This window comes from Apteryx mantelli, chromosome 2 (assembly GCF_036417845.1).
Source record: "Apteryx mantelli isolate bAptMan1 chromosome 2, bAptMan1.hap1, whole genome shotgun sequence".
Taxonomy (NCBI): Eukaryota; Metazoa; Chordata; class Aves; order Apterygiformes; family Apterygidae; genus Apteryx; species Apteryx mantelli.
The window spans coordinates 73,869,732-73,892,328 of record NC_089979.1 but is presented as its reverse complement, the minus strand read 5'-3'; the positions used below and the strand labels follow the sequence as shown (position 1 = coordinate 73,892,328).

General features: G+C 38.4%; 1 protein-coding gene across 2 annotated transcripts in view; it reads right to left on the bottom strand.

The window, feature by feature from the left end:
* KDM1B (lysine demethylase 1B) overlaps positions 1-22,327 on the bottom strand; it is a 28,837-nt gene extending 6,510 nt beyond the window's left edge. The window contains exons 1-18 of one of the 2 annotated variants that reach the window (XM_067290898.1): positions 22,267-22,327; positions 19,448-19,550; positions 18,503-18,627; positions 16,582-16,671; positions 15,644-15,755; positions 14,738-14,854; positions 13,724-13,762; positions 12,437-12,641; positions 11,094-11,278; positions 9,996-10,172; positions 9,042-9,116; positions 8,119-8,256; positions 6,513-6,684; positions 5,360-5,487; positions 3,757-3,888; positions 2,978-3,052; positions 1,938-2,054; positions 821-946 (exon numbers count right to left, since the gene is read on the bottom strand). In XM_067290898.1, the coding sequence (XP_067146999.1) occupies positions 821-946; positions 1,938-2,054; positions 2,978-3,052; positions 3,757-3,888; positions 5,360-5,487; positions 6,513-6,684; positions 8,119-8,256; positions 9,042-9,116; positions 9,996-10,172; positions 11,094-11,278; positions 12,437-12,641; positions 13,724-13,762; positions 14,738-14,854; positions 15,644-15,755; positions 16,582-16,671; positions 18,503-18,627; positions 19,448-19,550; positions 22,267-22,301 (2,151 nt within the window). In that variant the 5' untranslated portion in view covers positions 22,302-22,327. The remainder of the gene's footprint in view (positions 1-820; positions 947-1,937; positions 2,055-2,977; positions 3,053-3,756; positions 3,889-5,359; positions 5,488-6,512; positions 6,685-8,118; positions 8,257-9,041; positions 9,117-9,995; positions 10,173-11,093; positions 11,279-12,436; positions 12,642-13,723; positions 13,763-14,737; positions 14,855-15,643; positions 15,756-16,581; positions 16,672-18,502; positions 18,628-19,447; positions 19,551-22,266) is intronic. The other variant, XM_067290899.1, reaches the window with a different exon arrangement.
* Positions 22,328-22,597: the final 270 nt, after the last annotated feature.

The following is a 22,597-nucleotide window of genomic DNA, read 5'->3' as shown; positions in this document are numbered from 1 at the left end:
CTGAACTTCATGTAGAATGAGCTCACCACTATTGAAGAGTAAGCTTCTTTAAGGGAAGTCATAAGCAGGTGCAGATACTGCAATAACAGAACACAGTCTTCACAGGATGGTTTCTTTTTGGGATAAGCCATAAAGTTACAAACAGGCCTTTTAATTGCTGTCAAGTAATAAGCTGCAGTAGTTGTAAAAGCATGAAAAGGTAAGATTTAAATGTTTAATGTGTCTGGTAGACACAGAAGGGGAAGGAGAAGCATGCTATCAATACATTGGTTTGAATTAGCTTTGAAATCCATGAATTTGGAAGTGACTTCACAGACCTCAGTTTCATTCAAAACCTAGTCTCTGTCTTTTCTTCTGCCACTTTGCATCTCACACAGTCATTCAGGCCAGGGCAAGAGAATACCAAACATTAACCATTAATAAGCCAGCATGTTCATTTTTACAAAAATTTTAACTGGTTTAAATAAGGGAGCAAAAGGCTTGAACTGGAAGTGACTGGTAGAGACTGGTAGTCTTTTTCTTGTATTAGTACATCTGTAATAAGGTATTACAGACTTGTTTTCAGAATAGCTGTGAGACCTCAAAAAAAAAAAGGGGGGGGAGCATTAACTTACTTCCATATTATTTTGTGTCCAAACCTGGAAAAACATTCCCATTTATTACAAAGAGGTATCAATCAGCTTTTTCTTGATGAATACTACTGCTTCCACTTCTCTTTAACAGTAGCAAAAAAATCTTTCATTGTTCAGTAATTATTTCACCTAGACTTCAAACTGAATTTCTGAAAAGCCAACAAAAAAATACACATAGCATGTAATACCTCTGGATCCATGTCATAGAAAACACTGAAGAGCCCACGCTGGCTGGAATTGGGTGGAACATGACCAAAAAAATCAGCTCCTTGAATTTTGCTGTCCCAAAATCTGTAAGGAAATTGCAAGGCAATCTGGAAAGAGAGAGAGGGAGGAAGGGAGGGAGGGAGGGGGAGAGGATCAAACATTTTCATACCTCAAAACTCACAACTGCATTATGGTACCTGTTCTTCTTCCAGTTCTGCTTCCCTTTTCCCCTCAATTACAGACACCCAGTTCTATAACAGGGTCTCAACAGAGAATATTTGGGCCTGTTCACCAGGGGAACAGGGAGGGAAATGAAACTGCTGAAGTCTCACAAATTGAAGGCACAGACAGAACCAAATTCAAAAGTAATTAGCTGTGAAAAACATTTGGGAAATTCAGCAGAGAACTTTTAAAAACCCAATGTAGAACTCAGAAATCCCCCACATGAGGGCAGGGCAGGGGGAAAAAATCACTGAATCTTGCCCTTAAACTTCCACCATGGTATAGTACTGTTTCTGGCATTACTTCTCTTGCTGTTTTTATTCCAACTACACAGCTTACTAGGGGTCTTCTCAGGAAACACTATCTTTTTGCACTGGGAAAACACATTTGACTGGTCAAACTCACAGCTTTCAGTATTCTTGTGAAATAGTTAATTTATGAGGTCTAAAGGAGCTTGAAAAAATGTATTCTGAGAATTTTGGAAAATCTAAGACCATTATAAGGGATTGTTCAAAATTAGGTACAAAAAGCTCAAGTCGTGAAGTGATATTCTGCAAACAATTTCCTTTAAAAGCAATATTTAAGTTGGGAATTTAAGCAAAAGAAAAACATGTTACCCCAGATATCATTTTGTTCTTTTGGGCTTTTTAATAATAACAGGAAAAGGTAGCATCCGACCATGTCGTCTCCTCCCATACTCCTTACTTCTCTGCCCCCCCCAAATGCACATACCAGGCACATCACAGAAGATTTTGGCTAGAGAATACATGTAAAAACAAATACGTAAACTGTGAGAAATATGCAGCAAAAGCAACAGGGCCAAAATAGCTAATGTTTCTTTTCACAGAAACTGAAACGTAATTTTAAATTACATACCTTCTCAATGACTCCCGCTCCCAAGCTATTAATGGCTTTAATTTTTTTTTCTGACAGTGGAGGATTAAATTGAATGGCATTTTTCTGAAGAAGGGCCAGTGGTACAGTGACTAATACCTGAGGAAAAATAATTACAATCACAACAGTAGCAAAAGCTGAACACAACAATTAAGCCTAATAGCATCCTCCTAACTATCTTGGATTATTCTTGTAGGATGCAGCCCAACACTCACCAGGCAACTCAGGATTAGTGTCTGATTTTACTGCACATTAATGGAAAGCACATACATTACATTCAAGTGAGAACAAGGGTCTCAGGTCACTGGTTTCTAAGCTGCAGTCTGTTGAATTGCTTCCATCAGAGTAGCTAAACATGCTACTAATTTTAATATCTCCTGTAAATTATAGCAATGACTATCAAATTAACAAACCTGTCTTTGAAGGGAGAGATGATCTTTTTTTGTTTTTCTTCTCCTCAAACACCCTCCCTCTAATATCTGTTCAATGACACTGCTGATGTCAACCCAATCTTGATCAAGCTTACACATCATTTAAAAAATGGACTAAAAGCTAACTTAAGCAGCACGAAGCAGTGGGGAAATCAGGAAATAAAGGAGACTGAGAAATATGAGGTGTCAAGTCCAACATCCCAAAGAGAACAATTTAACAGCACAGATTCACATGTCATACAAGGCAAAGCCGAGTAGGGAATGTAACCAAAACCTGTAACTGTCACTTCAGAGACCAGATTAAAAAAAAATCCATTTGCTGCTCCCCTCCCCTTTTTGGACGCCTGGAGAAGCTACTTTGTTCTTTAAGTCAACAAGTACTCAAAACTCAAACATGTTCAGTGAAAAACAGTCACTGATATCCACTGGTCATCCAAATATGAGCCATTAGAATATATGATTTTTCACTTTTGGGGGGAAGAAATTGGACTAAAGAGTCTCCTGAGAGGGGAAAAATAAAGGACCTGTACTATGATCAATATTGTTCTTGTGTTCCCTAAAAAATCCATATACTTGAAGCATCATGGGTACCTTTTGGGCTGTCCACACTGTTCCTTCTGCAGTAGTAACCTGTACTTCTTCACCAGAATAGTCTATACTGTGTACCTATTGAAAGATAAATGCAAAAAGATTATAAAACAAAATCAGTATGTAAAATACAAATTCAGACAAGAATAGCTAATTGAGCACCAGTCTGCAAACTAGATATTGAAGGATAGAAGTTTCCAGAGAAATATTAAAAGAAAGAAAAAAGAAAACAAGCCTTTATGGAAGCTGATTTAAAAAAAAAAAATCATGACTTTAACATATCAGCTCATCATATTATAATGTGCTGGTTCTCAAAGTCCTCAAACAGGATTTCTAGGAATAGTATAGTATTCATTACTAGAGATAACAAACTGCCAACACAAAAGAAGGAAAATAATGGTATTCTTTAAAATTTAAGTTAGTTACAGAAATAGGTTTTTTATTAGCATACACTTGTGAACAGTGTTCATCAAATACAAATACTAATCCAACTTTAGACTGTATTCCTAGGATGCAGAAATACAGCTGTGTTTTCAGTATCAGATTTAATATAAATAGTATCACTCTGATAACGGCAATGACAATTCTTTAATTTTTGATCAGAGATTTAAAACCAAAAATACTGAAATTGCCTTCTCTTTTCCTAAAGACAAGTTGGAATACTCACAGGACCCGATTTGCCAGGTTTAAAATAAATAAATAAATAAATAATAGAAGAAGATATGATTTGATGCTTCAAGGCAAACCAAGCCAGGCACTGCATCAACATTTTCCAGACTTACTGGAAAATTCAGCCGGATGTCCAGCCCTTCCGCCAACGTATCAATCACAGTAGAATATCCCACAGTTAGAAGAGTGTGATCTCCAGCGAACTGAGCAAAAAATTCATTATGGTCCCATGAACGTGCAGATACCTGTGTACAGAACATAACGAGCTGTCTCTACTGCCAAGGCAATGTGGGCACTTTGCAAAAGTCCCACTATTTAAAAAAAAGCCACCCCATCTGCCCTCACAACTGGAAAAAAATTATGTCACCAGAATATGTGGCAACGCCAACAAAAATAAACAGGTCATTTACCTAAGGCACTATCTGCCATGTAAATTGCTAGATTAAGCAATGTCATAATATAGGTTGGTCACCAGCAGATAATTTATAGTTCTGCTTGGTACAGAAAACAAGGAAAGTAGGAGAAAAAAAATCAGGTGGTTTTGCAGTGTATTTATTTCCATTTTCTATCTGTAGCAAAGAAATCAGATTTTACAGCCTTAAGATATCAAACAAAAACTGAAATATTTTATTTCCCAACATTAAGGGGAAGAGGAGATACAAAAATCGATCAAATTTTTCTGGCACTTTGTAGGTTCTTCCAAGACACATTTCATTGGCCTTCATTCCCCAGCCCACCCCAAAACTCATAGTTGGTACAACAGTGGTATTTGCACTAAGCAATTGCATCTTGACAGTCAAAAATCGGAAGATCTCAGACTGCTGTTCAAATGCTAATTCCTATCACTGCAGATGCATTTGTCTCATTTTTAGTTTTTAATTTAAAGGTAAAGTAAGATAGATTTTAACATCTTTCTTATTACACTTTGGGTACTCATGAGGTGTGAAAGCTTGAGAGATCAAAATATTTCACATTGACTGAGCTGGTATAGCACTGTCTCGCAGATTTTTGTTATGGTCTTATATGCTTCTCAGTTCAGATCATATTTGTGCAGCTGCACATATCAATCATTCCACTACTGCAAAATATTTGTCCCTAATCATCTTTAACCCAAGCAACAGGACTGAGTAAATAACACACTGCAAACAACATCAGACTTTGATATTTCCTGAACCTGCTTGGAATCAAATTTAAAAGTGAAGTCACGAGGAAAGCCAAGTATCACATAGTCAACAGAATACCTAGGAGTAGTGAACTGGGGCCCACCGTCATGCTGTTGGAACACTTCAGAAGTTAAATGCATTTATTCTCAAGATACCTAGCAAGGTAGAGAAATACCTCAGTTTTTAAACATAGGACTGAGAAGCAGAGAAGTCACACACAACATCTGAGGAAGATCAATTCTCCTGTGAATCCTACCACCCAGAATCTCTGCAGAATGCCCTTTTCCACTGCACCAGCTACTCTCAACTTTTAACTTAAGAGAGGATCTCAGTAGAAACATGTCAAGAAATCCCACTAGGTTGCCTAAGGAGGTGTTGGAATCCAATGTCACTGGATGTTTCTGAAGAAAAGGTCAGGGATACAGGAGCAGTTTAGAGATCACCGATTCTCCCTTGGGGCCATGCAATGGATCATATGACTTCTCAAGGTCACTTCCAACCCTATTTTCTATGAAGCTCCACTATTTCAAAACACAGCTGTCATAAAACTCACCTGAGAGAGATTGGTGCCACAGGCATACTCCAAATTACTGAGATGGAACTGTAGTACTTTTTCTTCCAGCTCACTGAACTGGATACCAGACTCCTGAATAAAGGCTTTATAGATCTCTTGTATTTTCTCTGTACAAGAACATGTTTAAAATAAGAATGTAGTGAGATTCATCACGATTCCTGTCACATCACAATATGCTGTTCTGTGGATCACAAGATTTTCAAGCTTGTTACCAATATCTAAGCACTAAGATCTTTTTCTTCTCATAGAAAAACTACAAGATTTCTCTGGTGATAAAACTCAACTTTCTTGTTTAAACATAGGTTTCCTTAGTAAAATCCTTTTCTTCAGAAAAGAAACATGTACCTTCAGAAAAAAAAATGGTAAAAATGATTTCTAAAAAAAGAAGACAACAGCATAGTTGGGATAGCCAACTGAGACAGGAGATAAAATCATTGTTTACCTACCATCAAGATACAGTTGATGTTATTTCAAAGAAAACATTCTTCTCAAGATAACAGAGAATCCTTGCAAATAAATCCTGTTTAATTTTTACAAAACTGAAAGAGCTGAGAAATTAGATCCAAAGTTCTCTGAAGAACATAAGGATTTACTAACTTAGTCATCTTATACCTATGCTGAAAAAATTTGGGAGGTAATCATTTCTGAGCAAGATTGTATTTTCTTGTGGAATATACTGGCATGCTCTAAGTGTGATGGATGGGACCATCTTTGCCAGCAGAAGGCTTTGGTCAAGCTCTTAGACAGATTAGTCAAAAAGAACAGAGAGTTATGGCTAGCGGTGGCATGCTTCAGCAATTTAGAAGCAAGTCTTTTGAACTGCTATTGTCACCAGTTATACTGAAAACAAGTATGAAAACAACATACTACATCAAAAGCAATACATTATTATAAAAGCCTTCAAATTAGGCTTCCTGAAAAGCTACACATGACATTTTGGTCCAGGTGTATATGACGACCAAGCTCCCTTTGTCATTAATAGAGCCAGGTTTTCACTGTTGGATTTAAGGCCAAATATACAACCATACGCTTCTAAAAACATACGAGGTAAAAGGCAAGTTGATATAAAACTCTAATTCCAATGATTATGAACACAGCCACATGTTCACTGTTACACATATATCTCGCTTACCACCAAGAGGGACATCGTGATGTTGGGTTTTATCTTTTCTCCACTCAGAGACAACGTCCAGGATGGCATTGAAATGAAAGTCCATGCGTTTATCAATAGTGGGATCTGTTATCCTTCCACCTTCCTGGATCAAGTCACATCTCTCCCCCAGTTTGTGCATTTTAATGCCAAGCTAAGAAAAAGACATTTTATTGCTTTTTAAGCATGGAAAAGCTAGAATTTTTTCAGTTTAAGTTAGATGAATCCCTCAGATTTAAGCAACATCACTTAAAAATATCCAAGACTTTAAATAATGTCAAATTAACTCAGATTTTCATCCTCTTAAAAACTGGAGTACAAAAGTCCCTTTCCCTTCTATCTCTCAATTCTCCACAAATTCTGTTTTTTTTCACTCTTCCATCCTTTCCTATATTGGGGATTTCCTGAAACCTCATCTCCAACTTTCCTATCAAGCCAGGGGCTAGTACATAGATGTTGGGTCTGGTAATCAAATGTGATGAACCAACATGTTCTTCATTTACACCTCACCCTTATTTTCTAGTTGTCGTTAATATCAGTTATTTTGCACAACTTTCTGGTGACTGATGCCCATACAGTTCCCTGCAATTCAGAAATTGACAGTTATTGCCAATTTCCTTAAGCAAGCAAGCAAAGAAAGAAATGATTTTAAATTAAACCTAGTATCTTGCTCTGCTTGTTCAACTCATATGAAACACACAAAAATCTAAGTTAGAATAAAAACTTTTTAATGTTCTACAGAGTCAGTCTGGAGAAAATAGCAAAAATGTAGCACTAACTTCTTCCTAGTGCCTTGTTACTTAGAGCACACTCCAATGTTTTTCTCATATCCTCACATATCTCTAGGCTGCTGCTCACCACTGCAGATCTCTTCAAGATACAGTTGTACTTTGAATGAAAGATGACATCAATGACCACATAGGGATGGGCTCCCAATGTGTATTCAGAAGTCATTGCTCCTCACCTCATAACTAAAACATGATTTAAAAAAAAATAAAATACATTTTTATTCTTCATGACACTATAGAGTGCTAAACAGTTAACACTACATGCCTCTCTGAGAAAACTCCTTATTCAAGTTCCACTTGGAGAAATTCAGCTTCCTACCCCAAAATCTAATGCATTGCATTTTGCAGTGCTGTACTTTTTAATTGTAACTTACATGGAGCTGAACTAGAAATAGAGGCCAAATAGGCAAGCCTGCTATAGAACTATGTAATAAGACAGCATAGCAATAGCCTCCCACAGTAAAGCCCTTTTCAACTCCAAGGACTTGCCTATACTAGAGTCATCAGCCTGCCAGGGACCTGTTACATCACCGTCTCCACGAAAGGCAAAAGCATGGTTTCTTCTGGTTCTGAAGTTGGAGTCGTATTGTTTTGCTTTACAAAATGTCCCTGAAACCATTCTACAGCCCTTCTCTGTCCACAGCTGTTACCAAAGATATGATAACAACATGAAGTTACTTAAAACTGGGTTTTAATCATGTCATAAATAAGGACTCCCACCCTTATCCACCCACCCAAGCCTGGCTTTTAATGACAACTTTTTCACTAATAATAATGCATGACCACTGCAGGGAACCCACTTGCTCACACATTAGTGCCATTGGGTTGTTGACACATCCATTGACGATTTGTGCACCTCTTCCAACAGTGACTCCTTTGAACGTCTTATCATCCCACACTCGGCCACCAATTCTGTCTTTAGCTTCCAGGACAATGACCTAGGACATAAACACAGCTTAACTGTAAAATTTGATTATTTTAAACATACCTCTTCAACTCCAGAGTGAAGGAAAAAAAATTTTCTTTTTATTTTTAGAGAAACATGTTCCATCTCTCCAAAACAGTAGAAAGCAATGGTTAAAAAGTGTATAATAAATTTACAGTATGTTTCATGTATAAAAGTATTCTGCCAGTTGATATCTACACATTTTACTTCAGGAGAGCTTTCCACAGGACATGATGTACAAAAAAGTATTTCCTTAATCACCAGCCCCACAAACATTTACATGTGTAAGGAGTCCCATAGATTTTCATAATACTCCAGTGTGTAAAATTATGTCAACATGTAAACATTGTGGGGTCAAATTGGCAATGATAAATAGGAAGGAGAAGGGAAATGTGTGCAATTTTAGATATACTTATTTTTAATAAACAGATTATACAAAAAATAAATACAGTAAAGTGCACAAAGCAAAGAAAATTTCCTCTTATTTAAATAGCCATCATAGTCTAGAGTCCCATTATTTGGACGTGGATATCCATGTCTCTGCTACCCCCAAGTCTACATAAAATATTTGTTGCTTGCTTTGTTGAACTTTAAATACAACTAAACGCTGGTTTTAACAGTAGATTTACTCAATAAAACCCCAGAATTTACAAATGAATTAGGATGCTCTATACACATAGATATTTGTAACAGGACTGTTATTTTCTTCATTTTGATGAAGAACACTTTCAAAGTAGGAGTCTGATTTTTTTAATTATGCATTCTGAAGTTCCTTACCTTAATTCCAAAGTTGTGCAGTTGTCGGGCTGCTGCTAATCCTGCTGCCCCAGCCCCAACAATAATGACAGATTTCTAATAATAAATAAATAAATAGAAATTTGAGCTAAAAGAAGAAAAATGATCATTTTGCACATTTTTCTTGCTAAAGTTAAAATATCCACAGGTTTCAAAAGTTTAGGCTCTCTTGTCCTCTAAAGTAATCAGTGATAACCTTTAGAGGTGATAGTACATTTAGTATACAGAAAAGGCCAGTTGTAGCTTTGAGAATAGTTACAGTTTAAGCATTTTAAAAGCAGATATCTCTATTCATTTTATCTAAAACAGTTGAAGTTATCAAACAAGTAACACAATCCAGAGCATAGCACTTACCTTGTGATGATTTCAATAACAAATGTAGTTGACCATTAAAAAACAATTTATAAATTAAACACACATACAAATACACCTTCCATATATAAATCAACTTACTATTTCTAGATTTTCCATTACAGAACATATTCATTTGATAAGTTTCTGTGAGATGTCATACAAATTGCTAGTCATAAATATGCACTCTTTAATCACTGTTCTTGCAAAACAGTATGGAATAGGAGTTTCCTCACCTATGGAAGCACAGGTGTATTACAATGTTAAGCCATGAGAAGACCCTAAATGTACTGCATGTTTTTCACACAGTTTCCATCTGTCTGAAGAGCTTAGGGAAGCATAGGGATTGGTTTCCACAGATTTTAGTGGGAACAAATACCTTGCTAGCAAGGGTCCGTTGTCTAAAGTTTCAATAACCATTAAAGGCAGATGAGAACTGTGTGAAAAACATGTAATATGTCTGCTTTTAGATGCAATTCTGACATGGTTTGAATGACAGATCATGAGCAAAAAATCCACAACCAAAAAAATATATGTGCCATTTAGTTTTATAGCATTAACATAGGGATTATTACAACTACTTACATTATGGTATTCTTTAGGAAGGAGATACTGGTCAGGACTGACTGATAAAATCCCTGTATTAATTAGCCCTTTCCTTGTCATAAAATAAAGTATCCTCTCCATTTCCTGTACACAGCGAATACGCACAAGCCCCCGAACAATGATATGATGAATACATTTTTGAGGAGTAAGAGCCTCCTGCAGAAGGGAAACAAAAAAGGAAAGCGTTGGTAGTCTAATATTTTCATGTATGTACAACATATTTAAACTGTAAGTCAGATGTTAAGGGTTAATCATGAATCATTCAGGTTTCTGAGAACATTTAAAAAGTTAGGTTTGGGGAAGTTTTTTTGCCAGCCAGCTTTACAGAGTATGTCAACAGTTTCTCTCTTCCAGCTTTCCTATAAACAAAAAGCTAGATTATCACAGCAAAAAAGCATGAGTCTGCAAGATACTCCTGTGAACTCCATGGTATGGTCTATTACTACAGGAATGGTATTGAAATGCATCAAATGAAAATGAATTCATTGCAGAAATGAATCTAACTGCTAGCGATGCTCACAGATGGCACTTCAGCAAAACTGAAATAAAAATAGATTAATATCCAAAACCTTCACACATTAATACTGACATTGTATCTGCAAGCTTGCATATGTGAACTTTCAGCAGGTTCTTGCTTTCTTTGATATGAAGTACAAATAGTAGCAATTCTATTGAAGGCAAAGTCATAGAGCTACTAGAAGCAAAAAGACAATCGCTTGCTACCCAACATTCACATGAAAAAAATAATAATAATAAATAAAGCACCCACTAACACTTTAGAAATGTTCAAGCATCACTTTAAAAATTAATAGATGGGTAGATGTGGTAAAGTCTTAATAGTTTTAAAACTTTTGCATTTTACTGCAAGAGAATCTTCCTGGCATTAAACAAATTTAAAGCTTTTCTATTATTATTCTCGGAGTGGATTTTCAAAAGGATGGGAACAATTTTTGTGCTGTATAAGGAGATGACTGAGAATAAAATCCAATCCCTTTGCCCTCTTCCCCAGAAAAGCTCCCCACCCCAAAAAGTACCTATTATTTGTAAACAAAACAATTAACTATTACCATCTCCTACCTTGCAGTTTGTGTACCATAGAGCCAAAATCAGGTTTCTCAAAGCCAAGTACATGGTAGGGTCTCGTGAATATTCTGGGAACTCATAGAGCTCATCCAGTTCCATGACATCTGGCCTCACACAAAGTGCTTTACCACATTCATTGGGCTGGTAAAAGGGCTGGAAGTATTTGTTCATTCCTGCAACTGAATAAAGACACACGGAGAATTAGTCATACTCTCTTGTTTCTTCCCTGTCCCTCTAAGATGGCCCATTGACCTCACATAGATAAACAAGTAATGAAGTATTTGAATCTCTAGCCACCTTTAGAATGATTTCATTTCATTTATATTATTCTCCCTCTTCTACCCTCCAGGCTGTGCAGTACTAATTATTATCCTTCTACCTGATGTGTCCTGGCCCTATCAGGGCTTACCTTTTGTAAGAAAAACAGTGTGTGCCCGCAGGTACCATGACAAGTCTAACAAGGGACAAGATCTAAAAGCAAATTTGAGGACTGCCACTGCTGTTGCAGACAGTACAGGCTTATGTGGTCCTCTGAACCCCTTTCATCTTCAACTCCCAATACTGCCCGGAGTGGATAGAAACTAAAAGTAATCATCTACCATATGCAGTATTGGTAGCTCTGTGTAATGCAGCTCTGAACCCCTCTCCTGTTTGTTAAGCAGACAGGTATCTATTGAATAGATAAGCAGAGGTATTGTCAGTACCTAAGGAGAACAAAGCCTGCTAGGATGTGGAAACTCAGCTTTCCTCAAAGCACTCTCTCTGAGCTAGAATTGAGGTATAATCAATAAGCATGAGCACAGAAATCCTGAATTACCATTTTTCCTACCTGACCTGTTTTGCAGATCCGTAGAAGATTTGCACCTCCCAGGCTCTCGATCTCAAAGCTGTCATTAGCAAAGAGTTAAGCTAAAGAGAATCTGAGTGCCTTAAGGAGTCTAGTCCTTTCTCCAAAGCCCCAAAGATCCACAATATCAAAACTAGCAAAAACATGTTTTTTGGTTTTGGGTTTTTTTTAATAAATCTTCATTTCCTTAAGAATGCAAACAACATTTAAGTACCCACATGTTAATTTCCCATTTCTATCAACAAATGACAGGTGGTAATCAAAAAGACTATGCAGTCTGTGCTTACACCTAAAAGAAATGCCATGAGAAATATATTACCTTTAGTTTACAGGCAAGAAGTACAGAGGCAGTCACACCGAGAGTGTGTATTAGTGCTGAGAAAAGAGCCAGTGTTTCTGAGTCAGGAGCATTATATGCCTTAGAAACTCAGCTACAAGACAAAATTTACCACACCTATTTAAGCAACAGAGCCCTGCAGATGGCCCTTACCAGTCAAATTAGGCACGCTCTTTAAGTGCTCTAACTTCACAATGTTGGATTCACCAGGTAATCGATTAGTGCTGGTACAGGATGGACTCATGCCCACGCAGTCAGGATAATATGCAGCTAGAAAGGGAGCTGCCACACTGTCTTTCAGCAAAGGAGGGAGTATGAGCATGGAGTACCACCAATGGTCTGAAACTTCAGCCACTCTCTGGCCAAGCGGAGAAGTGAAGGAAAGAGGGGAGAAGAGAACACGTCAGTACTTGGAAAACGTTGGAAAATGAACCAATTCCCCCCTCCCTCCAAAACTCAGACCAAAAAGCACTAGAAGTACCAATCTCAGAATTGCAAGTCATAAAGACATTTTCTCTCCCTCTTTCCCCTTCCTCAGCCTGACACAGAAAACTGTAGCATTAACCTGCTCCTCAGAAATGGAGCTGAAACTTCACAAACTCCACACCCTTGTGGAAAGCAAACAGACAAGATATGCCATAACAAGAAATCTATGCCTTATGAGGCCCTTGATAAAATGTTTACAGTTGTTTATGCATCCAGAAATCTGAACTTAGAAAAGTCCAAACTAACTGATCAATTTTACTTAGATTCCACTATCCCCATCAAAGACCTTCTAAATCCCTAGCAAACACTAATGATTCAGCCTTGATTTACAAATCAAAAATGCCTTAAGGAAACTAAAACACAAAGCTTCTGCAAGAGTCAACAATAATGCACTTGAACATGTTTCCTGGGATAGAGGTACCTCAGGTACACTTGCCAACACTGGCTTATTGATCAGACAAAATCTGAAATGCAGGGTTACATTATTATAAAAGCATTGCAACACCAAAGTACACCAAGTATAGTTTTGTGTTACGAGGGGGAAGAGAGAGAAAACATGTTTTGATGTTCTTGTACAGTTCCAAAAAGAGATGACTAGCTTTAACTAGGATAGAAGCCACCTGAAAGACCTGGAAATTTGGGGAATGGATTTTTATTTGAAAGTTGGCAATTGAATGCTGTCTTGCCTGCTCAAAACGCAGAATTAGGAGTAAACCTTGAAAGACACCAAGAACCCCCTGAAAACTACTTTTCATAGAAAGCGAAAAGAGGAAAAAGAAGAGAAGTAGAAGGCAGCCCTATGCTCTGTTGCAAATAGTGTCTGACGGTTTCCTGAGCAAAATGCATAAATACCGCCATAATTAGCCAAAGGACTAAGAAAAGGAAAGACACATGCCATGCTTTAAGGTTGCTTTTATACTCTAGGACAAATGAGGAGGAACAACCATTACTCACCAAGTCCTCAGGCATAGAACACTGGTCCGAGCCCTCAGTCTGAAAGAAAAGTGAGTTATATCAGTACTATTCTTAAGCAATACAAAAAAAAATTAATGAAAAAAATTAAATTTTCTATGCAAACAAAAAATGTATTATTGTTAGCTTCGTGTAGCACAGATGATTATTCTATATTAGTAAAAACAAATAATAAAAGGAGAAATGCATAGTTAAAAACACAGCACACAATAAAGCCAGAACACTCCAACAAATGTTTCTCATTTATTAAACAGTTTCTACTGATCTATCTACTCATCAGACATTAAAATATACATCCTGTTCCAAGTAGTGTAGTGGAACACTGAAACAAAAAAACAACAAAAAAAAGGAGTGGAATTCTGTAGAAAAATTCTGGAAAGATTCCACATTTTCCAGAAAGATTTGTCCAGTCTAGACTAAAAATAAATATGAGGTTTTTTTTAAGAGTATCTTTATCAAAGAATTTCGAGGTGAAATGTTTACCTTTCCACTTTTCATATGGGCAGCATTTTCATCTCATGTTTCTTACTATATAGATTCTATGGCAGTATAAAAACCCTATGAAATTTCAGGAGTTATCTTCCTGCTAAAGCCAAAAATGTTCATTTTAAGCCCCAAGACAAACTTGCTAAAGATTAATAAAAGCTCATAGAACTTTTCAAATGTTTTCCTCAATAGTGAAGTATGCTGAGCAAAATAAAACATTTTAGTGTAGGTTTATTTTGTACATACTGATATCTTTCAACAGCTTCAAAATTAATGATTTTGCAACTGACTGTGCAGACAAACAGTATTCTGGATACTTCTGTTTTGACATTTTCATTCAGAAACAAAGAGTCCAAACAGCTTGTAGGACTCTAATCATGCAATTCTCCAGGCCATCAGAAATTGCTTTGATACTAAAATATTTAAGAAGCAAAACAAGAAGAAATCAATGTCTGCAAACAAGAAAATCAACTTGCAGTTAGTTTCAATATGAGCAAAGGTCTGCGTTACCTTAGTAGAATTGTTCAGTTTCATACCACATCTGTACGTTTTTGCTATTTGTGGTGTCAGCTGGATTTCCTTTGTCAGCTGACGCCATTTACCACATTCTGGCTTTGTGCACTGCACCTACAAGTTAAAAAAAAAACCATGTTTTTACTTGTTACAGTCTGATCATAGATAAGGTTAATGAAGCATGCTAACCAATAAGAAAGAAGGTAAATGTGAGGAAAGCGTTAAATACAATTGTTAACTTGATTCCCATGTAATCCACATGTCATGAGCAAGACATTTGGTATTTGTAAATCTTGTGCCAATCTCCCATAAGAGAGTAAATTTCACCATAGAACCTAACTCCAAAATTAATTCTATACCCGATTACTACTGTTTTTAATGGGCTTTGCAAGCATTACTTCAAAATGGCGTTGTTCACCACTAGAAGAATACTTCTTGCCATTCCAGTCTTTCCTTTTCTTCTACTCCCTTTACCATGGAAATATAAAATTTATTTTTTGGAAATCTTATGCACTCGCACTTTCCTTTAGGCATGCTCCCTCTTCCCTACCATGTCTTATTCTATCTGAACGCTGCACATCCAAGGTGCTACTTCACTGAGAAACAAGAGAAGGTTGTCCTCTCTTTGGGATTTGGAGAAGATCTCCAGCAACAGAGAAGCTGACCAGAATTATTATCTTGAACCTTTCCTCAGAGCCCTACTACTAGAAAGCCCCTGTGAAAACTCAGCTGACCTGCTATCTGATTACAATATTAGAAACTCTTTCAGAGCAAGAAAGAAGGAAAAGATGGAAAGGATGGAACAGAATAAGGTAATTTAAATACCAAAACAAAACTGTATACTTTCTCAAACTACCACCGCATTGAAATACACCCTAATCCACAAATCACTCTCTGTCTTACCCAGTAAGGAAGCTGTTGATCAGCCATGAAGGCTTTTGGACTGGGCTCACTTTTACCATTACTTGTCCAAATCCTTTTCCAGGCAGTATATTTCTCATAACCATCTTTATGGCTAAGAAGACAGAGAAAAGAGAACAGCAAGCAGTTAGAAAAATGAATGATCTAGTTCATTTTAAGCAACAGCTGTTATTCTAAAATTAAACATTTTATATAAGGACAGAGAAATGAGACTGAAGATGGTCCTATATTTTTCCTAATAAAAAAGGGAGACTGTCATGAATCTTATGATAGCAATAAATAGCATCCTGGCCACTATGTCCTCTTGACAATGAGCACACATTTGAGTATCTAAGGTCCAGGCTGAGTTACACGCACCGCTGCACACATGAGTACCTAAAATTCTTAATAGAGCTGGACTCAGCTCCCACTCACATGGAAAGCACTTTGGAGCCTAGAGCACTCTGTGAGCCTGACCAGTGTCTTCACAGTCACTGAACTGCAAGAGTTAATCATAAAAAGTTAGTCATCTGCTCACTGACTTGGTTTTTACAAAGATGCAAGGTCTCCTGAATTCCTATTGTAAAGTGAAACTGCTATATGAAAGAAATAGATTTACTTAAACTATTCTTATTAATTAAAATTATATGATATTGCTTTAAAAAAAGAGGAAAGCTTTAGAATAACTGTACAGACAAAACAGCCTGCTTAAAAGCAACTGGTTTTGTTTGTGGTACTATGTATAAGTTGATTGTTAGTCCATACAACACCTGCAGATTTCCCAACAGTATCTAAGCCCCACTTCAAATAAAGCAAGCCAAAAGACAATCCTTTGTGCATGTGCGTGTGTAGACATATTATGTATGACATTTCAACGGTTGTGATGTCTGCCAAATTTTTAACAAGCACTGAAAAGGTGCAGTCTTAATTAGCAAATCTACCTTCGGTAATAGTGGTCAAAACATTCATTGCAGAAGTGTTCCCCACAGGAAAGATGATACCATCTAGACGTATACCCATTTTTAGCACATCTGTAACACAAGAGACATAGAAATAGCATTAGGATACATTTCAAAAGCCTCCCTATTGACAATAGCACCTTCTACAATGTGAAGAAAATGCTAAGGACAGGACAGGGCCTTACGTTATATTCATGATGTCTGCCTCGCACAAGGCACTAGTCATATAAATAACAATTAATGAGAGGATCATTTCAGTTGTCTCAGAGACTTCCTGTTTCCAAACGGAGCAAACGCCAGATACAGAGGAGGCAAAATGCACACAACGTGCAGTTGTGTAGCTCGTCTGGAGTCCCGCAACGGTCAGCCGAGCCCATCTTTAGCACCCTTTAAGCAGGCAGTTCCTGAACGTGAAATGTGCTGCTCTTACAATCCATGCTGTGACACACTAAGCATTTTCCAAATGTACAGGAAGGCAAAGTTTCTCTCCATAGGAACTTACAGTTCCCTTAATTTGCTCCATTTTGTTCCAGTATTAGTGCAGAGTGGGAGAGATCATTTGAAGGAGTCTTTTCCCGTCTCTGACCAATCGATTCATAAATCATTACAACACCTATTCCCCAGGATAACTGACAAAACCATAAATGCAAATCTGAACACAAAACAGATGTTGCCTATTTTTTCACGTGACTGAGTTGGCTGCAATTTTAACCCAATGAGACAAAATCCTGAGTAAATAGTTGCACGTTTATTACCCTCAGAAAGAAATACACGTTAGCAATGATTATATTCATCAGACAAAGCAATCAGTCCAGCATTCTTCATTCAGAGAAAACTCTCATTAAACTCAATGAAATGTTTCTCTAGAGATAAATGTACGGGTGGTAAAAAGCAGTGACCTAAGCTACTAACTGAAGTAGCTAGCCATGAAAGGACCTCATCTCGAATAAATGTCAAAAGTATGTATTTTGTAAGAAATCAAAATATTAAAACAAGACTTTGGAAAGATGAATATGCAGTGTCCATCGTTTCCTAATTTAAAAAAAAAGTAATATTACTGACGCCAGTTTATCAGGTGCTCATTTACCCATGAGTCTCTTATCAACAGCCAGAACAGCTGCCTTTCCTATGACAATGTCATTAAGGCACTGAACTCCTGATACCAAAGAACGATTCACACATAAAATGATCTAGAGCTTCATTTCATTGTCTTATCATTGCAAAATAATAAAAAAGGGAAAGTTTGTCTCCAGCAACAAGGGAGGGAACAATGCCATATAAATGCAGTCTGCCTACTGCATAACGAGGTCAGACACACTGTTTATTATGGATAGATCTTCCCCCCATCATAAGGCATTCAGTACCTCCAGGTTCAGAATGCAAAAGTACTTGAATAAGGTGCACAAAGTTATGAGCTATTTGAGACAAAATGGTCAGATAAGTATTGTTGTCTTCCAAGACCTAAAATTTCAAGCTCAGAATCTCACCCAGGATTGTAAAGCATTTCAACAAAGGAATGACAAAGAATTTCTGTAGTAAATGATGGTTTCATTTTCCATCTTAATGGCAAGTTTAGCTTCCTCTGATTTCACAAAAATGCTCTCAGTTTTGCAGAAGCAAGGTGTGAGCCAAAAGACAGCATTAATAACCTAAATAAGCTTATTCTAAAGAAATTCTATATCAGAATTAGCAACTTTCACAGAAAAAAGTTACCAGCAAAAGGAATAATTTGTGACATTTTCCTGGCACCTTAAGCCTGCAAGGAGACATTTAGTACCTTTCAGTTCTCCCTGCACATTTAGAAATGAAAGTTTTTTCAGAATGTATTTCAAATTCTAAACCTCAAATGTAAGTTTAGGAAAGCCCATGAAAAATACAGGTGTGCAAATAAAAAGAAGCAAACCTTTCAGCTGCACTGGCAAAGCAAACAGGACATGTTGCAGTGCATCCAGCTTTTTCACACTTCCTATACTTCTTCTCCGATGCTTCATCATCATCATCTGCTGCTTCAGCTGCCTTCTTCTTTACCTAATAAAGAATAGCTGAAATCTGGCCACAAATGCATTTGCTACACTGTGGCTTTCAAACTGTTCTGTAGTTGGTGGCACAGCTTCAAATGATTAAAATGATACAAATCAAACCTTTTCAATACATTGTGAAATAGCTGCAGCATGAAACAACTGTCAAAGTAGGTCAGTTTTTACAAAAAAAAAAAAAAAAGCTGGAAATATCATTTAAAGCTAAAAATGACTTGCCTTAGTCTAACTGATGCTACTAAAGAAATTATAAGCAAAGCTTCTAGTTTAAAGCATGTTTTAAACTACATCACGTGTGAATGAGTCAAGCCTCATGCATTCATTCTCTCTCCTTCAGAAAAACAAAATCTCTTCTTCACATACTTATTGGTACTGATTGGTGGTGGTAAAGGTATGTTGTCTGCCCCTCAAATAAAATATCCATTGTTTGTTTGGGGTTTTTTTGTTTGTTGACTCCAGATACAAAGTTATGTACCAAAACACTCTTCTGGGCCTCAAAGGTACTCTGTATTGCATTGTTTTAGTCCTCAGTCTAGATGAGCAAATGGCCTTTTTTGGCTCTATAGAGATCCGTGATCATATTTGGAATACATCCAGTATCTACAGGTTATACTAAAGATCTGTTTTTTCAAAATATCATTTATAAATAAGATACTTATTCAAAGAAATAACTAACTTTCTCTCTCTTTGCATAACTACTCTACGATCCAAAGACTCCACACTGAAACCCCCCTTTTTTTTTTTTTTTTTATAAAAGTTGACAAAAAAATACAAAAGTACAAAACCATGTATTTTTAACTTATTATAAATACCTGTCTTCCAGAACTCCTCAAAGGTAGGTTGTCTGGAGACTGGTCTGAAGAACATGCCTTTTTTTTTGTTCGTACCCTTCCAGTTGACATTGTATTGTTAGCTCTGCAAAAAAAGGTAAGCAGTAGTTTAGGAAAAAAAAAATAATTGGTTGACTTTGCAGAGCTCTTTAATTACCTGGACATTTCAGCCACTCTCACAATGCCACTTATGTCAGAGTTAGCTAGATAAGGATCTGTTTAGCTTGACTATTAATCTAAGAGAAAAATGAGAATGAGGCATTTACAGGGAGAGGAACAATAATATTATTTTAAACTAAACTCAGAGTTAAGATTAGATCCTTGAGTACATCTTGACCGGCTGTCCCAGATCAGCATACGCTGGATTTCAGTAATCTGATTTGCATTACATGAAGACCTGGACTAGAATTACCATTGGCAAAGAGAATAAGCATCAGCTCATAATGGTAGCTTTGAAATACCACTCTTAGTAACACTCCTCCTCCTAACTACTGATTTATTGGTAGCAGGAGATCTGTGGTGTAAAGCACCTTTCCAAACGATGTACTGAAGAGAGATTTAATACCAGGTGAACAACCAGTTCCAAGACTTGCACCCCCTCTGATGAAAGTACATCGGAATTTAGTATTTAAATGACTGTAGTTGCATTGCAATTATAGGTAATCAAAATATTGCAAACTTATTTATTTAACATACCATAGTAGAAAAGAAAAGTTTTACACCCCAAGACAGCTCTATAGTTCTGACTAAGTTGGTGGAAACAAGGAAAAGACTACAGTTTATCATGGAAGCTGGAAAGCACGGAGTGTGAGAAAGCATGCTACAGAAATATGAAAGCATATTTAAAATACTATTATCAAAGGCACTCTTTTCACAGGGAATAAAATACAAATAAAGAGAGCCTAGAGGAAGAATTAAATCTAAAAGCACTCCCCCACACAGAAAGGAAGTGGAAAGAAAACCCAGCCCTGTACAAGTTCACTGATCTGGGCTTATACTACAGCACTGAATCATGAATGTGATCTTGGCTGTAATAGCAGTCAGTTCTTAATTTCCACATCTGAGACTTTCCAAGTGTCTCTTGCTACCAGGCTGCGTCTTCCTTGTCCAAGGTGACAGCAGCGGACACACCAGCAGGAGCGACTTTGGTGGCTTTGCTAAAGGCGAAGGTAACAGAAAGAGAGAATGATATTTTTACAGAGTTTCAAATGAAGCTGATGTGAATCAAGTAAATGGGAGCATTATTCTCCTCTTCTGGGAGAGGAAGGGAAAAATTGCAACATTATCCACATAAGTGAGAAGAGAAAGGAGCTCAGACAAGCCAATACAAGAATTAACTTCCTTTTTTGTATGCAAAAACAATTATAGCCTAATTGGGGATTGGGGGAAAGTGAATTAAACTGATCTTTATTACCCAAAGTATCCAACATCACTGCGCTATAGATTACCACTGTATGTAGGCAGACAAGTTTGGAGAGAAGAGAAAGGAAAACCAGCCAGTTTCATTTACAGGAGATTTCCTTAAACTACTGCGTAACACTGCAGGAAATGGTGATTTTTTTCCACTGCAGCCTTCCGCCTGGACCAGAGGCACAAGACTATATCTCTTTGTATCATTTTATTTCCTACCACTAGATACTAGGCCCTAAACACTGTTGCCTTTGCAGTCCAAGCCCAGGACTGCACTGCCTTAGCACCGAGCCCGGTACCAACAAGCAGGCGCCCGGGCGACTCCTGGGTGATCACAGCCTGCAGCCACCATGAGCCTGCCAGCCCGAGAGGGTAAAGGACAGCGCAGCTGCCTCATCGCATACAGGGGGTCAGGAGAAGAAAATATGACAGCTAACATTCACTAAAAAGTTTAGTAAAAATATTTCAGATCCAGACAGGCTTTCTGTTTTGAAGGGCAGAGGCCATTCTTATGGAATCACAGACATATTTTTCCTATAAAAAGTATTGGAGGGGAGAGCGAGAGAAAGAGCGAGAGAGAGAGAAAGAGAGATCAATTTATACGTATAACTGTCAGGAGGGCCCTTGTTTCCAGTTGTACGCAACTTTGTCCCCATTTCCCCTCCCCCAAACAAACAGAAAACCAAAACCCACAGCTTTTTTAAACAACAAGCAAACACTGCTTACTTTACTAAGCTTTATATGACTCTGCATCCTATAAATACAATCTTTCTGGCTGAGAAAATAAGCCCTTTAAAAGAAGAGAGAAAGAGAGAGACACACACACACATACATAATACAGTGCGTCACATTCTGTAACATTTCATCCGCTTGTAACGCACGGCCTATATGAGAACACGTTACGGGGTTTACATGTACAGTTGACAGCAAGTTTGTCTTTAAAAAAAAAAACAGAAAGAAAAACACACACACACAGAGGAAACGAGAGGAGCTCGATAAACAAGGGTGCGTGGGATCGAGAAGTGCACACACCTTTAAAACTCACGCTTGAGTAAAAGCAAAAAACACTTGAGTCAGCACAGCCTGACAAACCCCCTCCCCAAAACAGGCAGGCCGGGGGGGGGGGGGGGAGGCCCTTTCCCTGACCATATTCCCAGTCCCAGCCCACGCCGTGAGAGCCTGCGGCTGGGGGGGGGACGACGGGACGACAGCACGCGTGGGGGTGTCCTGGGGGGTGTCTCGTGGGTTTCGCGTGGGAGCGCTCTGGGGGTGGGGTGTCCTGGGGGGTCTCGCGTGGGGGTGACCCAGGGGGAGGTGTCCCGGAGGGGGGTTCGCGTGTGGGTGCCCCGGGGGCGGGGGGACCTGCTGCCGCGGGCGCCGCCCGGCCTCACCTGGGGCCGGCTGCGTCGGGGGCCGGAGACCACATTCACGCGTGTCCGCGCCGCCTCCTGCTAGAGCTGCAGCGGGGGAGAAGAGGGAGGGGGAGAGGGGGCGAAGGCGCGGGGTGAGGGCGGCCGCGCCGACCCCCGCGCAGCGCCGCGCCAGGGGCAGCGCCGGGGGCAGCGCCCGCCCCTGCCCGCAGCCCGCGGGCGCAGCCGGCGGGAGCCCCGCGGGCAGCGGCGGAAGGGGGCCACTCACCGCCGCCATCCCTATCTTCTTCCTCCTCCTCCTCCTCCTCCTCCTCCTCCTGGTGCCGAGCACCCTCAGCCCGCCTCCTCCTGC